A 21,269-nucleotide genomic window follows, 5' to 3' on the forward strand; every position below is an offset into this window, starting at 1 on the left:
GGGGGGTTTTTGGCTGTCCCACACCTGGAAGTGAATGGTGCAACTCTGGAAACACCAGTAAGTCACTTCTTTAAACACTGATGACTGCCAATTGATCCAGCTGAATATTCCTGCTAGTGGAGATGAGCGTTCAGACCAGCAAAACACACAAGTAGTGGGCACTTGTGACTCTAAAGTGAAGAGAAGGGGGTTTTGGTCAGGAGGAAAACAGGTGAGGCACACTGCCCAGAGAAGTAATGGGGCTGTAGAATAGAGATACTGTCTAAAGACACTTATCATTATAGGTAACAGTCTCAGATACTGAATTGTCACAAAATCTCTTAAAACAGCTATACACAGACCTGCTTACCCTGATTTCTGTCTTAAACTGAGATTTTTCTGGTTTTATTTAAAGGTTGCCCCTTCGTCATCATTACCCTTAAAATCCATTTTTGTATTCTAAATTTTAGGCTCTTTAAATATTTGTCAGGAAACTTAACTAAACTTTGAGTGCTTTCTCAGTGCTAAAACAGGACATTTCTTCCTAAGAGGCTGTTCTCGCCCCCTATCTGGACACCTAAAATAAGCATGCAAGACTCTGTAACCCATCTGTATAGGTTACTGTGAGGCATTTGTTCTTCTTACTGCAACAAATGTCACCTAAGTTCAAAGGGGATAACTGACAGCAAACTTTTCAGGGAAAACCTCACTTGTAGAAATGAGCAGCACATCTTTATCTTCTGGATGATGTAAGTTTGTGTGGTAAAGTTGCCTTATGTTGGTGTCCTGTAAAAATAAAATATACAGGACTTGACTACTATACAGTGAAAGGTGTTTTATCAGTTAATGGAAAAAATACACTGCACGTAAAATCACAGATTTTATTGAACCACCCATGTTTTCCAAAGGCAGCTTTGCCTTTTTTGGTCAATTTGTTTCAAATTGCATACTTAATGCACTTTTTATAAAGCAGTTTAGAATTAAGTTATCCTTACTAACCTCAATGTGGTTTAATTAAAGTAACAATTATTGACTTTGAATATCCCAAACTTCTTTAACAAACAGTTGCCCGCTTTTATTGAAGATACAGAATTGCCAGGAACCCTCAAAGATGCAAGTGGAAGGTTTACAGAGTTGCAGAATGAAAGTGTTATTACTATTTGTTTTTTCCAAAATAAATTTCACACTCAGGTCAAGAAAGGGAGTCCAGCACATGCAGCCATAGCAGTGGTAACTGTCAGACTAACCTGAATTGCATGACATTGTTAATTATCTTTTCCTAAAACTGTCTATGGAGTTAGAAACAAACTCAGTCTGCACTTAAAGCAATCTTAAGTAGTATTTAAAGAAGCTGTAAACCGTATCCATCCCCACTCTTCTTGAAAGCTCTAATGTATCAGCAGTCCATAATCCCTTTCAGCTCACCTCAGATGGGAACCCCCTCTCCTAGAGAAATTCAATTTTGCCACTTGATACATTGCATATTAAAGAACTGCAAATGCTATTGATTTGTGTCGCTTACCTACCTATTCTGGTAGTACTTTACTGCAGCTGCATCATAATTATTCTCTGAAGTTAAGCTGCAGGCAAGCAGAAGAGAGATCAATTTCCCCAAGTGAAGCTGTTCATACACAGCCTGCCTTACTCGCCACCGCATTCAGTAGAAATCCTTAAATAATGCTTCAATTATTTACAGTATCATAGAGGTGGGCCTCAATTCTTCCCACAAATAAATTACTTTTTAAAAAACCAAATGTTAACAACGTATAAAAAGCAATGCCCTAACAAAACTACAGTGCTGCTATCATTCCATATTGTCTTTGGATTCCTGAAGAAAAATACGTATTTCTTCAAAATACTGCTTCTTCCAACATTGTCTTGTACTGTCTTCGTTAGAGACAGGAACTCCATTGCACTCTAACTGCAGTTCCGTTTGAGCAGCCATGTCCTTGAAATTCAAGGCTACCATTGCATAATGTTCTGAAGGAAGAAAATAAAACATTTCAGTGAAGCATTTTTTAAAGGACTGCATTTGTTATTGCTGATTTTCTCTCTGCTTTTGTCTGTATCCGAGCAAAGCCTATTTCCATAGAGGACAACTGCTATGGACATCAGGCTGTTCTCCAAAGAACACAGACTAGGTGAGCTTCCAGTGAGCAAAGCTCTCAGCTGTCAAGTTTTTCCCTGCTGCCCCCAGAGTGTAGCCTCTGTCAGAGGTCCACTGAGACTCACCATCAGGCCAGTTTCTACACCTCCACTTCAAGACAATTCTTTGGCTCGGGACCTGTAAGAAGATGAGGAGATTGTCCCCATTAGCATTTGAGATAATTCCCATTACAACTACTCAATACCAGTTCTCCCCTGAAAATATTCCTCTCCTGATTTATCTTATGTAATAGCAGACACATACATGTGGACAATGCAAAGACAGGGGTTTGTTGTGTTTTTTTTTTAAATAAACTGTTTTCATCAAGGTCTTGCTTGCTACATTTGTGTTTTATTTTATCTGTGGGAAAAGGTCTGGTAAGTTACCACACATACAACGTTGGTTTTCGGCAAAAGTAACAGTCATACTTCCACCTCTGGAATTTCTAATTTTGACAGGGTATGCCCAGTACTTTCTGTTAAGCCATCCAGCCTGCTTGAATGTACAGGTTAGGCACTACTGCATAAAAATTACTTACAGCCTCCTCAGAAGGGAAGGGACTTCAGCACAAGCATTAAGTCACCTGAAGTTTGGTTTAAGTCAGGCTCCTTGTTCTCACTAAGGCATTAAGTTTATATTTGGTTTATATTGGTTTATATTTATATTCAGCTACATAGTTCAGTATCTAACTGCAAAGGTTGATGAATACAGCTGACTTCCCTCAGCATCCATAATGGGATGTCACCACTGAGGCCAGTCTCAGGTTTAATCTGCAGCATGTTTCCAGACTCAGCTCTTTCTGGAATAAAAGGCCATTTTTTTATCATCTTGAATCCCATTCTCCAAGGTTTGGCTTTATTAAAAATTGTCTGGTTGTAAGTGACACTTACTGCCCATCAGCTGGATGCATGTTAAGATAACCAAGTCCAATCTTAACAACTGTGCAAATGTTTTTTTCAGAGGTTTCCAAAATATAGCAGAGCTCTAATTTTCATTTTTTCCCTTTTATTTGCAAAAGTATTGAATCAAGGAGGATGTGATATTTTCCCTACATTGTATCTCCACTTACAAGAATAAGTGATACAAATTTGGGAGATAAACCTTAAACCTGCTTTCTCATGTCTAGTAAAAAAAGAGTGGTGCTAAGAGTTTTTCTCCCTCGGTGCAGACAGTGCTTGCTCTTCTTATGGGGAAAAAAAATCAAATAAATAATCACACAACATAATGGCAAATTTCTGGCTTTGAAATCGAGGAACTGAATATGCATTAGACAAGATGAGATGTCAGAAACTTACATTACTTTTTAGCCAGAGAAGCTAACACACACCCCTCATTTTTTTAAAGCAAAAAGTAGGAGCAGAATTCTTACCAATTCTGTATATTCACCACTGACACAGCCATCAAACATCTGAATTTTGCCTCCTTTCTCTGCTTCAATCACAGCGGGACATTTGGAAAACTTCTGTACCAACTAGCAAAAAAAGAATACAGCATAGGTCAGTTAACTGCACGTCTGTACTGATGCATAATACCCCGTATTGTGAGACAAGGGAGGTTTGCTGAAGAAATTATCTGAACTGTAATATATGTAAGAATCTTTGAGCACTATTTGGGCTTTTCATTTTAAAAGCACTCCCACTGAGCTTTGTGGTAGCAGCAAGGGCCAATAAGGTGATGAATGAGAACATAAATACTGAGAAAACTGTGATGGTAAATACAAAGACTGCTGCCCCCTGCAAGGGGCATGGACAAACCACGCATACACATATACAAAGGCAGGACTGGCTGTTGCTAGATTTGGAAATGAGAGAGAGCAGCAGCTCAAGGAAGGTGCAAAAGAGCTGCTCAGAGCTGTTACTGGTTCCCGCTGGCAGCACTGGGATTGTAATTTAGAATGTAATCACTGATAACCATCCCAGGCCCTTTTGAGAGACACAAACCCAAACTAGTAACTTTGCCTTTTGTGCACTATAATAAGCTTAAGGTGACAGCGCTGTTGATGAGCACTTCAGGCTCTTGAAGGACAAAGACCTAGGTAAGAAAGTGAACCTTTTTTTAACTAGCAAAGTAGCATGTGATTGAGCTGCACACAAACTACACAAGATGCAGTTTTGCTTTAGTGGCTTTTCTTCCTATTACAGTAACAACTGGGAAAAAACAACCAAACACAACAGCAACAAAAAAAACCCACCAACAAAAAAAACCTGCAAGTCTAAAGCCACCCTAATATGCTCTCAGTAAAAAGGTAAAAGTTGAATGATCCTCTAGTACCTTCTGATTGCTACTCCAAGAACTTGACAACTTGTCAGTGATGTTGGCTACCCAGCCATTGTTCCTGGGCAGGAACCAAAGTGACACACTGCCTCACTCAGCAACTGTCAGCTACTTATGGACCAACTGAAATTTCTCAGTCACTTAAAAGGTGAAGCTTCTCAGCAAAACCTGAGGAGCAAATGCTGACAATTACAGATTCTTACCAAAGTTACATGAAAGGAAAGCTCATTAATCCTTTTGTTTCCAGATGATCTGTTCTTGACATTATTGGATGTGACACATTAATTACCTATACAGCTATTCAGATATATGAGCATCCACATTAGGTTACATTGCCTACTGGAGGAATCACTTACTTCCTTGGTTGTGAAGATGCTGTAAAGTTCGTCTGCTGGAGAGTTGAAGATTTCTCTCATAAGTATCTTCACTGTTGGAATTTTAACACCAACTATATCCAAAGATGGTGGTGAAATGGAATCCTGCAAAGCAAACAATATTCATGTGAATGCGTAGAAGATCAAACAAAAGTACTGGAATGGCAGGAGTTAAATGTGTTGTGAATGTAGGTTATTTATACAACCTACTTCTGCATTAATCAGGATTCACTAAACTAAGTGACAAAATTGTGAGTGTGTGATTTGCTCCAAAGACACCTGGAGCTAACTTTAAACTGAGGGAAGTGATCTGTGTAGGCGAATTTCAGCTTCCCCTTGCTGGAGCTGCAGCACTTGCAGAAAAAAGCACGAAGAGGTGCATACACACAGTTACCCTCCTCCTGTGCAGGCTCGTGCCCAGGATCTGTGAAGGGTTGTTTCTCTATGACAGACCCTGATCATAGCAACAAGGAAGCAGTTCCAACACCAAAGGCTTTCATTTTTGCAGGTAATCACAGAACTACACAATTTTTGCAAAATCTAAAGGGACTACACCTATTTACACTCGTACAACGCATAAAGCCAACTTACTTGCACAGTGCTCCCGCTTAGTTTTTCCTCAGTGGCCAGTTCCTGACCTACAGTAGCTTTTGTTGGCAGAATCATTCCCAACGTAAACTCTGTAAAGAAGAAAAGCACTTTTCAGTATGAAATTGAGTTGTACAACCACCCTGACCTTTATGGATGTAATGAAGCTTGCTAAACAAAACTGTGGAATTGGGATATACAACTCCAACCCAGAGTTCCCCGACCTTACCCATATGACAACATACGGTAAAAATATGTTTTTATTAGCAGCACAGCCTAACAGCAATGTCTCTTAAAACCACAGGCTTTACAGCCTGACCCAACAAACATCTGCCCATGAAGGAATACACTATCTCCATGAACATCTGAACAGCGCAGCAGAAAAATGACAAGCTGAGGGCTGTAGTCAGTATGTGACACAATGCAGCCTGGGTCACTTCAAGAACTTCTGGATACTGCCATGTTTGACAGCAATAAAGAGTTTGACTGGCAGAACTAACTTCTTTAATCTCGGCTGGTGACAAAAATACAAACCATACAAACACAGGGACCTGTCAGTCTATTACCAATCTACTCAAGAAAGGCAAGTACAAAAGACCTCACATTGTTCATACAAAACACTGGTTTGATTTACCCGTTTTAAGTGCTTTCAGGTAATCTCTCAGAGCCTCTCTGACTTTCATCGTTCCTTCAGTTCTCATGAGGTCCTTCAGAACATCACCTTCCCCCTTCTTTTTGCTAATGTTTATCTAGAAACAGAAAAATTGCAAGATCTAAGAAACATCTAAATGTGAGCTTTTTGGATTCTGGCAAACACGGGAAATATTTTGACTTTGTTTACTATATTCAGAGACAGCTGCAATTTCATCATCTTCTTAGTTTATCCTACCTTTGCTAAAACTAAGTCCTCTTGGGTTTTAGCTTAAATAAATGTATTATCTCCATCTCCACAGTAGCTTTATTAAGTAGTTTGTTCATCAAGTATAAGCAGAGTTGCCTACTACACAGCAGAGGCTGACGAATCTGTGGAAGCCACAGCATCAACTGCTATACAGCCAATATGGATATCTCTTAAGTTGGAGGGGTGTTCTTGTTTTTCTTTAAGACTACAACAAGCAGAGTTCTTCTCAAATTTCTAGTTAATGTATCGACACAGTCAATAATTAACAAAGAAAACTGTGCATATTCCTAGTAGGTGAATGTGAAAACAGAGACAAGTTATTATTCCAGTATTAAAAATGAAAACATTAAGTAAACCACCCAGAAGTTACTATTCCACTTAATCACAGGATAAATTGAAATATGATGCCTGTATGTCAATTAACACTTTATTTAAGAATTCTGAACCTATATAGCCATATCAGTATTATACACGTACCTCTGTATCATCTACCTCATTTTCTTCTGACAGGTTAGGAATTTCAACAGATCCCTTATGTTTCTCACCAGACTCTTTCACTGTACCTGTATTAACATAATGAATTCTTAAATGCATTATTAAAAACTATTTCCCCCATAGCAAGAGTTTTATGCTTGGAAATTAGTTGTATAACAGTGTTACTTCAAGAAAGTTGCCTAGAATCTAATTTATAGGAACTAAACAACAACCAGAAGTCTCAAACATCTCATGGTACTATCATAGCAAACTGTTCTCAGGCCTGTATTTTTTGGCACAGTTGCATTAAGATATGTACATGCACACAGGTACATCTTAGCACAGTCTGCACTACCCTGCTGCTGCTGCTGCTCTTGCCTTGTCAGCTGTTCTCAGCTTACATCTGCCAACACAGAATCCGAATCTAAAAGGGGACAGGAGAAAAATAACCTCCTCTTCTCCTAAACCTGTCTTTATTTAGATGCTCCTTAGAACACTAGCTGTTCCTTCCTGAATATCTCAAAAGCTCCCAACATACTGGTATGTCACCATAAAATGTAAGTATGTACAACAGACAGATATGCAAGTGAGGTTTTTTTTAAATCAAACCTCAATTGCAAACATTTTGGAACAATTTTTACTAGCTTTTTTTTAAGGTTAGGAAAAATGTTCCTAATCTTTGTAGCTTTACCACAAACTGCTAGTAACCACAGTACTTGTTAGAAAGACTTTGCAAGAACAGAAATTAAGCTCTCCCTTATGGACACAGATTTATAAGCATTTTCTGGGATATGAACCCTGTGTACCATAATTCCTTACGTCAGGCCTTACAGTGAAAAAACAGAATTTAAGGTCTAACACTTTTTTTTTTTTCTCATTACCCAGAAGACTCCTTCCCCTTGGCCTTGCAGAAGCACTTAGTGATTTAAATTAATTCACTATTTAGATCATGTTAAAATCTCTTCAGAAAGCAACAGGAGAAATGTGTAGTGCTACCCCAAATCCAGTTATCTTCATACTGTTTTAACAACTTAAAGGTCAAAACATGCACAACACAACAAGCTTTATCAGGCTTTCAGCAAAACTCTAAAATACAAACAACCCTGTGTTAAGTATGACTGCAAAAGGGAAATTATCCTAAAGGCAGAAATAGTATTTCTTTGGATTCTCTCATCTTCCAAGGAGCTGGCTAGATTCATCCACTACTTAACATCACTTTCCTTTTATTATTTTTAACCACTACGTTGAAACAACCACCATGCTATAGGGGGGCTCTATGCACAGGTATAACCTAACAGGCTACTGGTGGTCAAGATCACAGTACACATACAAATGCTCAGATGTTTCTCAGCAAGAAAAAGAGCTGGTGGTGGTCAGAAACACAAAGTGGGCTACAGTGTTAAGAGCCCTTCCTAGACAGGAGCTCAATCAGTGCAGAGTACATGCCAAGTCTGTTAATCCAAAAGTAGGCAACTACACCCATGAAGGGAAAGGCTAAACGGGAAGACCTCTTCTGGGCTTCTCAAAGCTTCCCCAAAGAACCTGTTAGCTCAAGCACAAAGCCATGTGAACTGTTTAATTACACTGCTAAAACACTTCTGGACCCTACAGAAATCACATGCAGCCATCTCAATTTTCTCTTTACTGCCTTCATCCAGCTCCAGGATTAGTACAGGAAAAACCATGCAGCACTATCTTTGCAAAAGCAGATCATACTTATCTAAACAAATCTTAGATATTCACCTCAAAAGGGTAGCACAAGCATGCAGGAAGATGTTTTTAGCAGCAAAATGCAAACCTGACTTGTATTCATTCAGTTAATTTTATTAACAGTTTTTAAAACTCTTAAAATAAAGATTCCCAAATAACACAGGCCAGACAACAACTTAAATTCATAAAATAGTATATATATATTTTTTTCCCCTTCAAAAAATTGCCTGTCCAAGAAAGTAATGGAAATTATATCTGTGCTGGACAGCAAAGTCCAATCAGTTAACAAAGTTAGTTGGTCAACATTACACAGGCAGAATGCTTCTGCATTTAATAGCACTGTAATGTAAGCAAAACTATTACCTTTTTATCAAACAATCAAATAATTTGCTGGAATTCCATAGAACTCCTATAACAGGCCTAGAAATAGATGACTTCTTTGTTTCCTGACAATCCAGTATTTTAGAAAATTAATAATAAAAGCACATTAGAAAGACTGACCTATAAACCCACTATTGAAATACCTGCGTCTTAAAAGGACATACACATTTTAACAAAGCTTCCATCACATGGCAGAATAATCCATTAAAAATCCTCATTACATCTTCAAACAAACAACATACAACAGCCACTTTGCCATTAAGTACCCTCAGTTCCTCACTTTCTTGCTGCTCTGCATTGCTAAAGGCAACGGTTTTCCAACATCACACTTTTCAAGCTGGCTAAATACTTAAGGATATATATAATTCTTATGTATAGCTTGAAATACTAGTTATCCCAGAAGAAGGAAATAATTACAGCAATTAGTGGATTTAGCAGTCCAGTCTGAACTCTCACTTCTTACTCAGAGCTCCCAGAAAACACAAAACATGGTGGCTTCAAATTAAGAAGAAAAAATCATCAGTCCCAGCTCTTTCAGAATGTAACAGTGTAGTAGCAAACACCTTCAAAACGAAGCTCTCCAAGATACCATCCACTCAGTGCAACACTGAAGAAAGTACCTAATGCAACACTACAGTTGTCTATAGTAAACACTGAAGAGCATAAAGATCTGGCAGAGGAAAAATAATTTAGAAATACTTCACAAAGAAATACAAACAGAATACTGCCTCTGCCTACTTCTAAGCTTTAAACACCGAAACAAAAACTCCAACAAAACCAAACTAACCAGTGTTTAAAACTTCAGTGATTTTAGTTTATCTTTAAAAAAAAACAAAAACAAAAAGCTGATGGCAATTATTTGGCAACTATTTAAACTGCATTGATATAAACTGCACAACACAGTATAACGTTTGCCTTTCTCTCTAATAACATTCAGATTGTAAGTGTAAGTATGTTCTTAGTTTACCAATTGCTCATAACATTTAAAACATAACCATCAATGCAAACAAAAATAAAGAAATAACAGTACTTCTTAAAAGTCCCCTATTACTGTGGAAGCTGGCCTCCACTCCAAATCTGTTCAAACAGGAGCACTGGGCTCAGTATCAAAATAAATGCTGAAGTTCCAGTCAGCCAAACCAGGAAACACAGTCATGAAGAACTGCACTGGGAAGGGCAACACAAAAAGGAGAAGCTCAAAACCCAGAAAGCCCACTGGAGCAGCCCGCAGCACTGCCTGAAACACCGATCCAGGGCCTAAACCCTGGTTTGGGGGCACAGGAATTAAGGAGAAATTAAGTATAGTCCTTTGTAATACCACCTCCTATACTGAGGCCTGAGAAATAAGTACAGTATTTTAGGGAGGAACAACCTGTCATCTGGCAGTTCATGTACAATCGCTTCTGCAGGCACTTTTTATCAGCTCTTCCTGCTTCCTACTCAAATGCCAGAGATGGTCCATCATTTGCCATCAAGCTCTAGGCGTATAATAAATGGAAATAATTCCTTGATGTAGCCCAAAGAAACGCTGTAAGGTTGGCCTGCATATACAGAGCTGCCGTAGGGCAAGCACAGCAGAGTTCTGAAGCTGGAGCTGCAAGTGGATGCAGTTCAACAAAAAAAGCAAGGGCACAGCCCCCGCTGTCCCAAATAATCCAGAATTGTTCCTAGTTTACTTAGTACCACTCGAGTTTTTCGCTCATGTAATTCATTACCCTCAATGTAAACTACGCTAATTTTTTTTAAACATCTGCACTTTTACTTAGTTTGTCGTGTTTCTGTCCACAAGCATGCATTAGCACAGCTGCAATTTGGGCACACCAGAAAGTTAAGCACGCCACTGCAAGCGATCCCAATTTCACAACTATTTGCTTCCTGCAAAGCAAAAGGAGCAGTAGTGTGCGGATATGCTGGTAAATCAATGCTAAGAAACGCCGGTGGTAAAAAAAAACAACACCTAGGTGAATGGGGGGAGGAAAAGCCAAGATAGGATTTCGAGGTTATTTAAAAACACACATTTATTACAGTTCAGGCCCACGTGTCTCGTGCAATCTCCCCACGACTCTGATTCACCGCAATTCTCTAAAATTGTCCTATTTTTTCCAACCAAAACGAAAGTTTACTTTTCTGATCATCCCTGATCCCGCAGAGCGAATTAGCAGAGCTTCACAAGGACCGGGATAAAGTCGAAGAGGACCCCATAATCAGCGCACGCCTTCTCTTTCAAACTGGGGAAGGGAAGGTCGGAAAACGCGCTGGGCCTCCGGTCACCGTACTCCTTTCACCCGGAGAAGGCTTAGGAAAGCCCAGGGGCGTCTCTCCCACGGCAGGCTTGCTGGTTCCTCACTGCCAGGGTTGGCCCGAGCCTGAGGAATCACCGCCAGCCCCTGACAAGCCGAGGAGGAGCAGCAGGGTCACTGCAGCGCCAGCACATCACCTCACGTTCCCGCAGCCCGGCCCTGGCGGCTGCCCCCGCCGTGCCGGTCCCCTCAGAGCCCCCGCTCCCTTTCCGCTTCCCTTCCCCTGTACCTTTCCAGCTGAGGCGCAAGTTCCACTCGTAGAAGAAGATGAGCTTCCCTTTGCGGCTGTTGCAGGACGCTTCGCCTTCCACCTGCTTCAGGTCGCTGATTTCGCAGCGCCCGGCCTCCCCCTCCACCACCAGCCCCACCAGCACCTCCTTCAGCTTGCTCTTCGACCAGCTGGTCGCGTCCCGCTCCGTCCTATCACAGGAAGCGGCTCCGCTGAGGGCCCTGGGTCCCTATCCCACTCCCCTCCAGCCCCCCTCTCCGCAGACACCCCTCCAAGGCCGGCCTCTGCTCCCACCGACACCAGGGACACCGACACCAGGGACACCAGGGACACCGACACCACCGCCGCCCCGCCAACGGCCGCCGCGCGCGCCCCTCACCAGTGCCAGTTGTTGACGTTGGTGGCGTCCGCGCGCTCCTCCACGATCCACCGCGGGTCCCCCTGCCCCCACTTGGCCATGGCGCTGCCCCCGACCCCAACCGGTACCCTCACCGGCACCGGCACCCCCACCGGCACCGGTACCGCTCCCTGCGGCCGCCGCAGCGCCCGCCTTCCTCCCTCCCACCAGCAGCCCGACCGCTTCCGCCCGCCCGCCCGCCCGCCGGCGGCGGCGACCCAGCCAGAAGGTGCCAGAAAGTTCCCCTCCCCCGTTCCTCGCTCACCGCCGGAGGAGGAAGGCGAGGCCGCGCCGCCCTTCCGCTCCCCCGCACCCTCCGCAGAGAGGGAAGGGGAGAGCCGGCAGTGGCTCCCCACCCTGCTGCCGGGATACCCCCAATCTCCACCTCACGTGTTGCGGCTTTTCCGCCGCCGGCGGGTCGCGGCTGTGGTTGAACCCTGCCGGCTCGGTCCCTCCGGGGGCAGGCGGGTGGTTCGGGGCAGGGCCCGGGGCGGGGGTCGCTCAGCGTCCTGCTGAGAGGAAGGAGAGCGTGTCGCTGGGAAAAACGGGGCAGTCGTTTTCAGAAACTCAGAACTCGCCAGCGGCTATGAATTTTGAGTAAAAGAACGGGAAACTGATGCCTTGAGAAATACTTAATCTAAAGTAAGGACGAGGCTCCACGTTTGTAATCAGTTTTAATTGTCACGTCATTTCACAGAGGCCATAAGAAATTACATGCACTGTAAAACATCATTGCGACTAGGAAAGTAGCCTTGTGTTACAACCATTCTGCAGCTCTTCCAGCCTACTGCTTATTGTCCATCTTGCCCACCTCTTGCACCACAAACCAAAGGAGCAGCAGGAACTGAAATCTGGATAGTGTTCCCATATTCTGACTGCTCATATAAATCTCAGTCGTTCCAACGAGTGTCAATTTAGATTTTGCCTAAAGTTTTCTTCAGCCATTCTTATAAAGATACATCGTTAAAATCAAGCTCATCATCTTCCGGCTTTCTGTCAAAAATACGTGCCACTTCTGAAAATTTTACTCCTTTCTGTTCTTTTTCAAGGGTGACCGTTTTGGGATCAGGTGTTGAGGAAAGAGCCAGTTCTTGATTTCTATCTGTCAGGAAGGAGACCTGCAAGAAAACAATGCAGATGAAGAAATTATACAAATGACAGTGTGTGGACAAAGTCTAAGAAGTTATATAACTTTTTTTTTTTTTTTTTTTTTTTTTTTTTTTTTTTTTTTTTGTGAAAAAAACATTGGTTTTAAGGAGCACCACATGAGAACCCTTTACTGTGCATGTTCTGTAAAGATGGAAGAGTCACCATTCTTCTCTGGACAATAAAGACCTTCTAAGCAGGGACAAATACAGCTCCTCCTCAAAGATTATATTTTTTTTATAATTATTTAACTTATTTGGTGAATAAAATATTCTTTGGAATTGAAAAGCTAATTACCTGTTGTGATGCAAACCCTGCAGTAGGTTGGGCGGCTACATTTCTAGGCTTAGCAGCTTTTTCAGATGCCACGTTTTCTTCAGGTTTATTGTTGCTATCCAGCGTATCAAGGTAACTGCATTTTTCATCCTTGTGAAGTACATCTTTGTCAGCATCACCTCTATTGGTGTCTTTCAGTTTGCTAAGCACTATCACGTTGCTTTGCCTGAAAGTTAAAAGAATTCATAACACATTCAGCTTGTAAATAGTTAAGTGACAAAAATCTTATCTGCTCTATAATTGAGAGCAGTATATACGCTGATCACAAAATTAATGGGATTAAGTTAAGTAGCTTTGTGTATCCTGATGACTCAAAAATTTGTTAAAAAGTCAGTAGGAATTTGCCCTTATAATTTTCAGTACAAAATTAAAAGGTATTAGCTTCCTGCAAGTGTAGAGCTTATAATTGTAAGAGTTCTTAAAAAATGATTGACCTATGTACAGGTGAAAGATACAAGGAAAATCCATTGGTTCCAGAATAAACTAGAACTGCATCTTTTGATATGCCTTTTAATAATTTTATGATATCAGCATCTTACTTACACATTATTTGTGTGCTCTAGTTTCTCTAAGCTTTTCAGACTTCCATTTTTGTCATTTGTACAAGGATTATCAATACCCTCCATGATTTCAGCTTGCTTCTTAATCAAATGTTGTGCCTCATAGTTTCTGAAAATGATAAATACAATAAAATTGTTAATCCATTTTAAAGATTTGCTTTAGAGTTGTTTTAAAAACTGAACACGAAGTATTTGTGTTGTAGGTTTAATACACAACATTCATTTTCAGTATTATGCTGGGGATTAGTTTGGAATACTTCCTGCTTTTCTGTATTGGTAGCAGAAAGTAAGTACCTGCTGCCATCTGTTTTTCTCTACTACATGGTCCTGCTGCCACTGCAATTAGCAGCAAAACCTCCCTTTATTTCAGTATTCACGGGGTTAGAGGAGACTTACATCGGTATGTTACAGCTAGTTGTGCTCCCCTTCACAGTTAAAATTTCTGCTATCCACACTTCTCTGATTTTAGAAGTATTTATTTCTGCTGTTGCTGTGTCACAAACACAAGCAGAATCCAACTATGGGTTACACCTAGTGTGTCTAATGGCTGTAGTACACCACCAGGCAGTTTGATTTATAGCTAATCTTAGGCAGTACTCTGCAAATATCAGTAATTTATCAGATAAGTATTTTTCAAGTCGGCATTTAAAGTAAACTTACTAGTTGCAAGTGTAAATGACATTGTTAAGCTACTTGTACCTTTTTTGTTTTATAGTAAAGAGTAGGTACAGCAGGAAGGCAGTGAGGGTGACTGCTAGCAGAACACCGAGGACAATCGTTGCAATGAGTTCAGGAGTTACTGAGTCTGCAGAAGCCTCTTCTATGGCAGTAGCAACAGGCGTTGAAAAGATTTTCTCCAGTTCTGTCTCAATGTTACTCTTTTGCTCCCTGAGTTTTCTGAAGATAGAAGCATAAAATGCTCGTGATTTATAATTTTTTTTTTTTTTGCTTGAAAAGTAGTGAAGAAAATAACAGAGTACCGCTTCATAGTTCACCAAGACCTTTTCTGAAGACTCAGATTTATCATGCCTTTCATTTCAGAAAAGCTCTGTTTCTAGTAACCAGCCCTGGTGCTTATGAATTAAATGCTGCAAAGCTTGGAATCATTGAACTTGAGAGGTCAGTATGCTCTAAATCCACATCAAGGCAGCTGCATGTAGCCTTACCAAAACCAGCAGCACTTTTCCTCCATGCAGACTGCTCTGTGTGACCACAGACTCCATTAGTATATTGACCACAAATAATTCTTAATTTAAGAGAGGTGCTGAGTCTAGAAATTGTGTTTAAATAGCAGCTGCCCTTCATAAAGTGTTTATAAGAGTAGGCATCCATTCATACTGCTGCCATGTTACGAGACAAATGTAAATTACACCTAAAATGCAGGCTTTAAATCAACATTCTCTAAGTCTGAAATGAAGTTGCTGTTTAAATTATATTCTTTCTCCTTCAGTTTTCCTTAAAACTGACTTTAAAACATATTTTGCACAATTAAACAGCCTTATTCGTGTTCAAACTGTGAAAACAGCTTTCTAAATTCTAACAATTCCATTTATGTCTTGAGTTAAGCCTCAAACTGTTATTTGATCTAAACCTCTCCAGTCCAAGACATTAATAATTTTAAAGGAAACAAAACCTATCTGCTTAGCTCTGACACCCAGAAGACAGACTATGCCATACAGACCTTTTTACATCTTCTGCAGGTACTTGGTTTGCATCATCAAAAGCAGTAATTTTTACATAGGTTACATCAGTGTTGCTTCTTGCTTTTCTTTCAGATTCATTGGAATAAACATCAACAATGTATATATTCCATGAAAGTTTATCTTGCAGGACCCTGCCATCATATTAAGAAAAAGTTTTAAATTAACTGGCGAGAAATTATTTTACTCTGGACGTTAAATTATGGAAAAGTAGTATTTAATACAACACTTTGCAGATATCTACTATTTTAATCTAAGCATGTAATAATGCAGGATTATCATCATCAAAAAAAATAAAGCTATTTGCCAAATATTGTTGAGGAGTGCATAGCAGATGAAAAAAAAATCCAGTGCTTGTCTCTGACTAGTAAGCAAAGATACTTTTCATTAGTAGATACTATATAACCTTTATATATATATGTATACATATATAATATAATATAACATAACATAACATAGCATAACATAACATAATATAATATATAATATAACCTGCTATATATAACCTGCCTGAAAACTCTGAAATAGGTGCCATCACCATTATTGAACAATTAATTATTGAACACTGTTTTCTCCTGCCTTTTTCAGAGAGATAGCCCAGTTAATCCATTATTCTGATATCAGTCAGTACCAGCTGCCTCATTTTTCCAACATTCAAAGTCATTTCCCCTCAAAAGCACAAGACTCAGTATTTAAAATGTAAATATATGTTTCTGTATAATCAGAAGTTCTTGTGTCTTCATTAATGTGTCTTCATCAACGTGCCAAAAAGGCCAAAGTAGGTTTTTAATTGCAGTGTGGTCACTAGCTGATCCCCTTGCACTGTAGGGTCAAGGCCTTCCTGAGAAGCTCTATTGCTGTACCAGACGGGGGATTTTTTCATCTCTAGTAAAGGTGGGTTTGGTTTGTGACTTCTACCCCCTCTGTCTTCATATTTGTATCTATCTTGGGCCAACCATCCATGGAAAACTTTTTTCTAAGCTGTTAAAAATCACTGCTCCTTCCCATTGAGGTGGGAAGAGACCTCTTGCAATCGTCTTAGTCCAGTGACATCTTTGATGTTTGTCAGCTCAGGCCACAGCCTAACCAGGTAAAATCTGGTGGATTAATTTGAATACCCTTTAATTATTCTGAACTACAGAACTACACAAAATTGAAGGCCTTAGTTTTTCATGGTCAGTGGCAGCATAACCTCCCCTGTAGGCTGTCAGACCCTTATCTTAAAAGGACTCTAAATTTTCCTTAGATACAGAATAAGCTTCACAGTGTCAAAAATACCTTTTTACTTCAGCAATCTTTCTTTCAACGACATTGATCTTCTGATTCAGCACCACTACCACAATGTTGTTTGTGGAACTAGGATCAACAGTTACCTGATAAGTAAAAAAATCGCATGATGTAAGATTTTCTGAAGCATTTGTACCTCTCATAGATTAACTCTTAAAACAAAACAAAAAACCCCTAACAAATCCAAAATCTCTAATAAAAAAAATACTTGTTCTCTTAAAGTTAGTCTTCATGCCAACACATTTTTATATGTCAATGGAAATGGTACCTCGTAGTTCAGACCTAAAAGTATGCAGTAAATGCTGCTGTAGCTGACGGTCTCACTCTATGGTCTTAAGTAATTTTTTTTGTCATTATCAAACCTATCCCTTTCTGTACACCAAGTTTTGACATGGAAGCAAATCAGGACTATAAATAGCAATCTTCCTTACACTGACTGTTGTCCGGGCTATAAGTCTTCTTGTTCCTTGGTCTTCAGCTTGGACTTCCAGGTAAAATGTTCCAGCCTTTCCTGCTACAGAAACTGCAAAAATCTGCCCTGTTTTTTCATCGATGTCAAATTCATTTGTTTGATCATTCACTAAGCTGTACAGCAGAAGCCCGTTGTCTCCTGAATCTGGATCTGTGGCCTAGGTTTAAAAGAGGTGATGAGTGAAATGCATCTGGTGGGGTTTGGGTTGCACATTGTACTCTACAGTTTCTATTTGTAAGACTGTAGATTTCTAGAATAGTCCTATCATGTTTTTCTCTTTGCACTAAACAAAGTGGGGCATGAACTCTCAGAATCATACCAAGGGTATGAAAGAGGAAATACTTTTAGCATAAAGTCTGAAGAATTCTACAGCTGCAAGCATTAAAGGAGCAGGGTAGAACTGAGGGAAAACACCGGATTTAGAAAAGGAGGGGAACTGCTCCATTTTGTAATTCATATTCCTTTAGGGTATGACAGATAATAAAGCATTTAACAGTGCCAAGGAGAGCACAGTAGCCTGTGCAGTGTGTAATCTGTAACAGCAGCACAAGGCAGAACTGTCCATAGAGCTTTCTGACAGACCCACTGGTAGGACAGGTACAGAGCAACACCTCAATACCCCACCCTTCTCCAGCTTTATGTTACACCTGGATGGTGGGCAGAATATGTCTCAAGCTTTCAAGAACAGATTTTAAAACTCCTTTAACCCAGCTTAACTGTGGAAGAAATCCAGGTCTTTCCTAGGATCTCTGTCCATGTGAGGAGCACAGAAAAATACTCTACCTGAACTGTAATAACCAGGTATCTGTATGGCACCGAGTTAGGTATACGAACAGAGTAAGCATCCTTCAAAAACACTGGCTCTTCATTTACATCCTGCACTGAGATTGTCAGCATTGCCACATTTTGAGCAAACAAACCTGTCAAGCAAACACAAATTAACTGCAACTACAAACACCAGCAAAGCACAACTTTCAAAGGCTGGGTCAGGCTGTGCCTTTGTGGTTTCCTCTGCTGCATGTGAGGAACAGGAAAGGGAACCAACGCAGCCGGGATGTCCCCGGGGGGGGCTCTATCTCCCTCCCCCTGCGTCTTCAGTGAGAGCAGGCAGCTCGAGGCAGAAGGTGACAGCGCTGCTCCTCTGTCAGCTGGCTCTGCTGTAGCTGGCAAGGGGCAGGATGGTTCCTCCAGCTGTTTCTGAGGAGGCCAATACCCAGCTATTATTTTCTGAGACCACGGTAGGGTCCTGTGAGCCTTCCTGAAGGAAGGCTTCTGTCTTTTCTCTGCACCACCTTGACCTTCAGGTTTTCATCTTTGCTTTGGGAGATGATTTAGTGGTTACAGTGGTGTAGCACTGATGGTTGGACTTGACAATCTTGAAGGTCCTTTCCAACCATGACGATTCTATGATCTTTCACATCTTTTTCAGTTAAAGAGAGTCATGATTCTTATATTGGGTTGTAAATACAAAAACAGTATTTGTTGCTCCTGATTTAAGTTGGAAAGTCCTTCAAAGGAAAGTTACCTGAACATTGGACTTCTGCAGTGGAAGAGAAATTTTCATTTGCTTCAAGTAAAATCACATACTGAGAAACTTCCTCATAGTTCAAATTAACTGCTGTTCTCAGCTCACCACTTTTTGGATCCAATCTAAAATGACCTGAAAGGAAAAACATGCACCTTCCTTGTTATAGCAACCATTTAATTTATATCCTTCCTTCCATTTGTGTCTCAGTTGCTCTTGGGCACTATTAAGAATGTGAAATTCAACACTTTCACTGGCTGAACAGCAAAGGCATAACAGCTGGGGTCCCATCCCAGACCAAACAGGCCTTAAACATGTAAAGGAGCAACATGGGTGGAAAACACAATTGAAACCTGTTGTTGCACCACGCCTTTCTCGTCGATTTCCAACTCTTCCATCAGTTTCTAGTTACTTCCTATTTTGTAAGCAAATGAAAAAGTTGAAGGAGGGCAGATGCTCTAAAAGAGGTACAACTGCAATGAAATGATAGACTAAAAGTGAGTGGCAGGGAGGAAGCTGCTTGCTAACAACTCCTATCTTGGCTCCGTCAGCTTGCAGGTGATCCTAATTTAAGACTACAGGAACCCATTTTCTGGTGAGTTACCACCATCTTTTGCCAAAGATGATTTAAAAAAGCCCATGCTGAAGAGTTATGATAGAACAGTACTCACCTTTTTCATTGCCAGATATGATTGTATAATCAATTGGTTTTCCTAAAGTTTCAGCCACAGTGAAAGCACGAATTAAATAATCCACTCCTGTGTTTTCCAGAATGGAAATGCTAATATTGGAAATAAATGATAAATCATGTTAAATTTCACAGCAGTTGTTGCAGCAGCAGGCTTTGAAAGTTAGCTCTTTAAGAGCAAATTTTCTGTGGAAAACTCTGCCCTCTTCACTCCAGCTGTGCATGTCTCGATGACATTCAGAGTGCAGTACAAACCCTACTTTTCTAGACAGATACTAATTTATCCTTAGGTAAGAGCTAAAGAGGAATACTTGATTAGTGTTCAAGAGAAGAAGGACAAAGAGTCTGGCTTTTGCATACTGCATGATAAAGAAATAACAGGCAATGCCCCACATCATATTCAAACAACCACTGGCATAGCAGAATATCCTGGACATTTTATTTTCAAAAAAACTAATGTTCTTTCTTCTGCATGGGAGACTGCGAAAATTAGCTTCAGCTTTCACTTTCACTATGTTTTCCACTACTTGGAGTGCAAGTTATATAAATTAACATGAAAGCCTCACCTGATTTCACTCTCTTGAAACCGAGGAACAAATGGACGGTTGTCAAACACATCAAGAGTAACCACAGCAGTGCCATTTAAAGATGGAAAGCCTTTGTCTTTTGCCATCACTGTGAGATGGATCTCTCCAGATCTAGACAGGTTTCCAGTTGTAATTATTTTCCCCTCACTCATATCTTCTATGAGGAAGAATGGGATGATGTTTTGATCAGGAAGGATGTAGTACTCAACAAGGCCATTTTGCCCCTGTCATGAAAATGACACAACTTCATGTAACTATTGCAGAAACACATTATTTTAGGATCCCAAGTTCCATAGTACAGATTCACTGGAATTTCCGTATTGCCATGCTTAAATGGACAAAAGGCCAGAAGTATTTTAAATAACCATAGAGAACCAGGGCCAGACCTACTCTGTACTTAAGCTGTAACACAAGAGCATCCACTGGGCAGAGCCCTACACACACACACACACACACACACACATCCCAAATTAATTTAGATATACCAAGATTTTTAAAAATCCAATAGAAAATAAAATGCATGTCCTGGGAGTACATTTTGAAGGGTGGAATAAACAGTGAAGTAAGAGATGTGATAGTGTTTAAATATCTCTAGTGAATTGATGTAGAGAATAGTGAATTTACTGTGAAAATGAAAACTTGGTGTTAGCTATGGTAGAAGGATTGGTGCCAATAAAAACACAAAGCAGAATTAAATTCACAAGCAGATGGCCAGTTACAGTGTAAAAATGTTGGGGGGGGCAAAGATCTCTGATGAAAATAAGGAGAGGTGTAGAGGGGGACAGTCAGAGCAGTGAACGAGTGTCATCTCAAGGTGTGGTGTCAAAGAGAATATAAGCCAGAGTCCCTTGCATCTTTTTCACACCTTCAAGGAGAAGTACAATCTCCCCTCTGCCAGTTGGGCAAACTCTATTCCTGCCTGCCGCTGGACACATTTTACTCTACTCACATGACTTCCCCGAGACAAACCATTTTGACAAGCCCTTAGGGTTTGCTCTAGTGCCCTTTGCTGTGTATTTCTCAAAAGCATTCTATTCTGGTCTTCTGTGACACTGCAGCAGCACGATCAAACCCTACCACAAACATCATCTTGTCACTGAGCAATCTGTGGATTTAAAATTATTTCAGGAACAGGGAGGAATAGGGCCAAAGTCTAATATCTCTAATTTCTGATGTTCAACTTTTACAGATTCTTCTGCTTCATAATTTCAAATA

The 21,269-nt window shown here is 40.5% G+C and overlaps 1 protein-coding gene across 1 annotated transcript; it reads right to left on the bottom strand.

Annotated features, from left to right (window-relative positions):
• Window positions 1-846: 846 nt before the first annotated feature.
• Window positions 847-11,914, bottom strand: AHSA2P. The gene is made up of 9 exons (XM_030447825.1): window positions 11,736-11,914; window positions 11,357-11,547; window positions 6,740-6,825; window positions 5,996-6,110; window positions 5,365-5,453; window positions 4,756-4,878; window positions 3,495-3,596; window positions 2,212-2,263; window positions 847-1,959 (listed from the first exon to the last, which is right to left on the bottom strand). Exons 1-9 carry the CDS (start codon window positions 11,813-11,815, stop codon window positions 1,784-1,786), a joined length of 1,014 nt encoding a protein of 337 aa, XP_030303685.1. The 5' UTR covers window positions 11,816-11,914; the 3' UTR covers window positions 847-1,783.
• Window positions 11,915-21,269: the final 9,355 nt, after the last annotated feature.

The sequence above is a fragment of the Calypte anna genome, chromosome 3 (assembly GCF_003957555.1).
Source record: "Calypte anna isolate BGI_N300 chromosome 3, bCalAnn1_v1.p, whole genome shotgun sequence".
NCBI classification, from domain to species: domain Eukaryota; kingdom Metazoa; phylum Chordata; class Aves; order Apodiformes; family Trochilidae; genus Calypte; species Calypte anna.

What these genes read in the sequence shown, in the direction of transcription:
- AHSA2P (XM_030447825.1), bottom strand. Translation starts at nt 11,815, where the DNA reads ATGGCCAAGTGGGGGCAGGGGGACCCGCGGTGGATCGTGGAGGAGCGC. An exon ending in CCTGAAAGCACTTAAAACGG is followed by an intron (nt 5,454 to 5,995) that starts GTAAATCAAACC and finishes TCTTCTTTACAG; the next exon opens with AGTTTACGTTGGGAATGATT. An exon ending in GCATCTTCACAACCAAGGAA is followed by an intron (nt 3,597 to 4,755) that starts GTAAGTGATTCC and finishes TTTTTTTGCTAG; the next exon opens with TTGGTACAGAAGTTTTCCAA.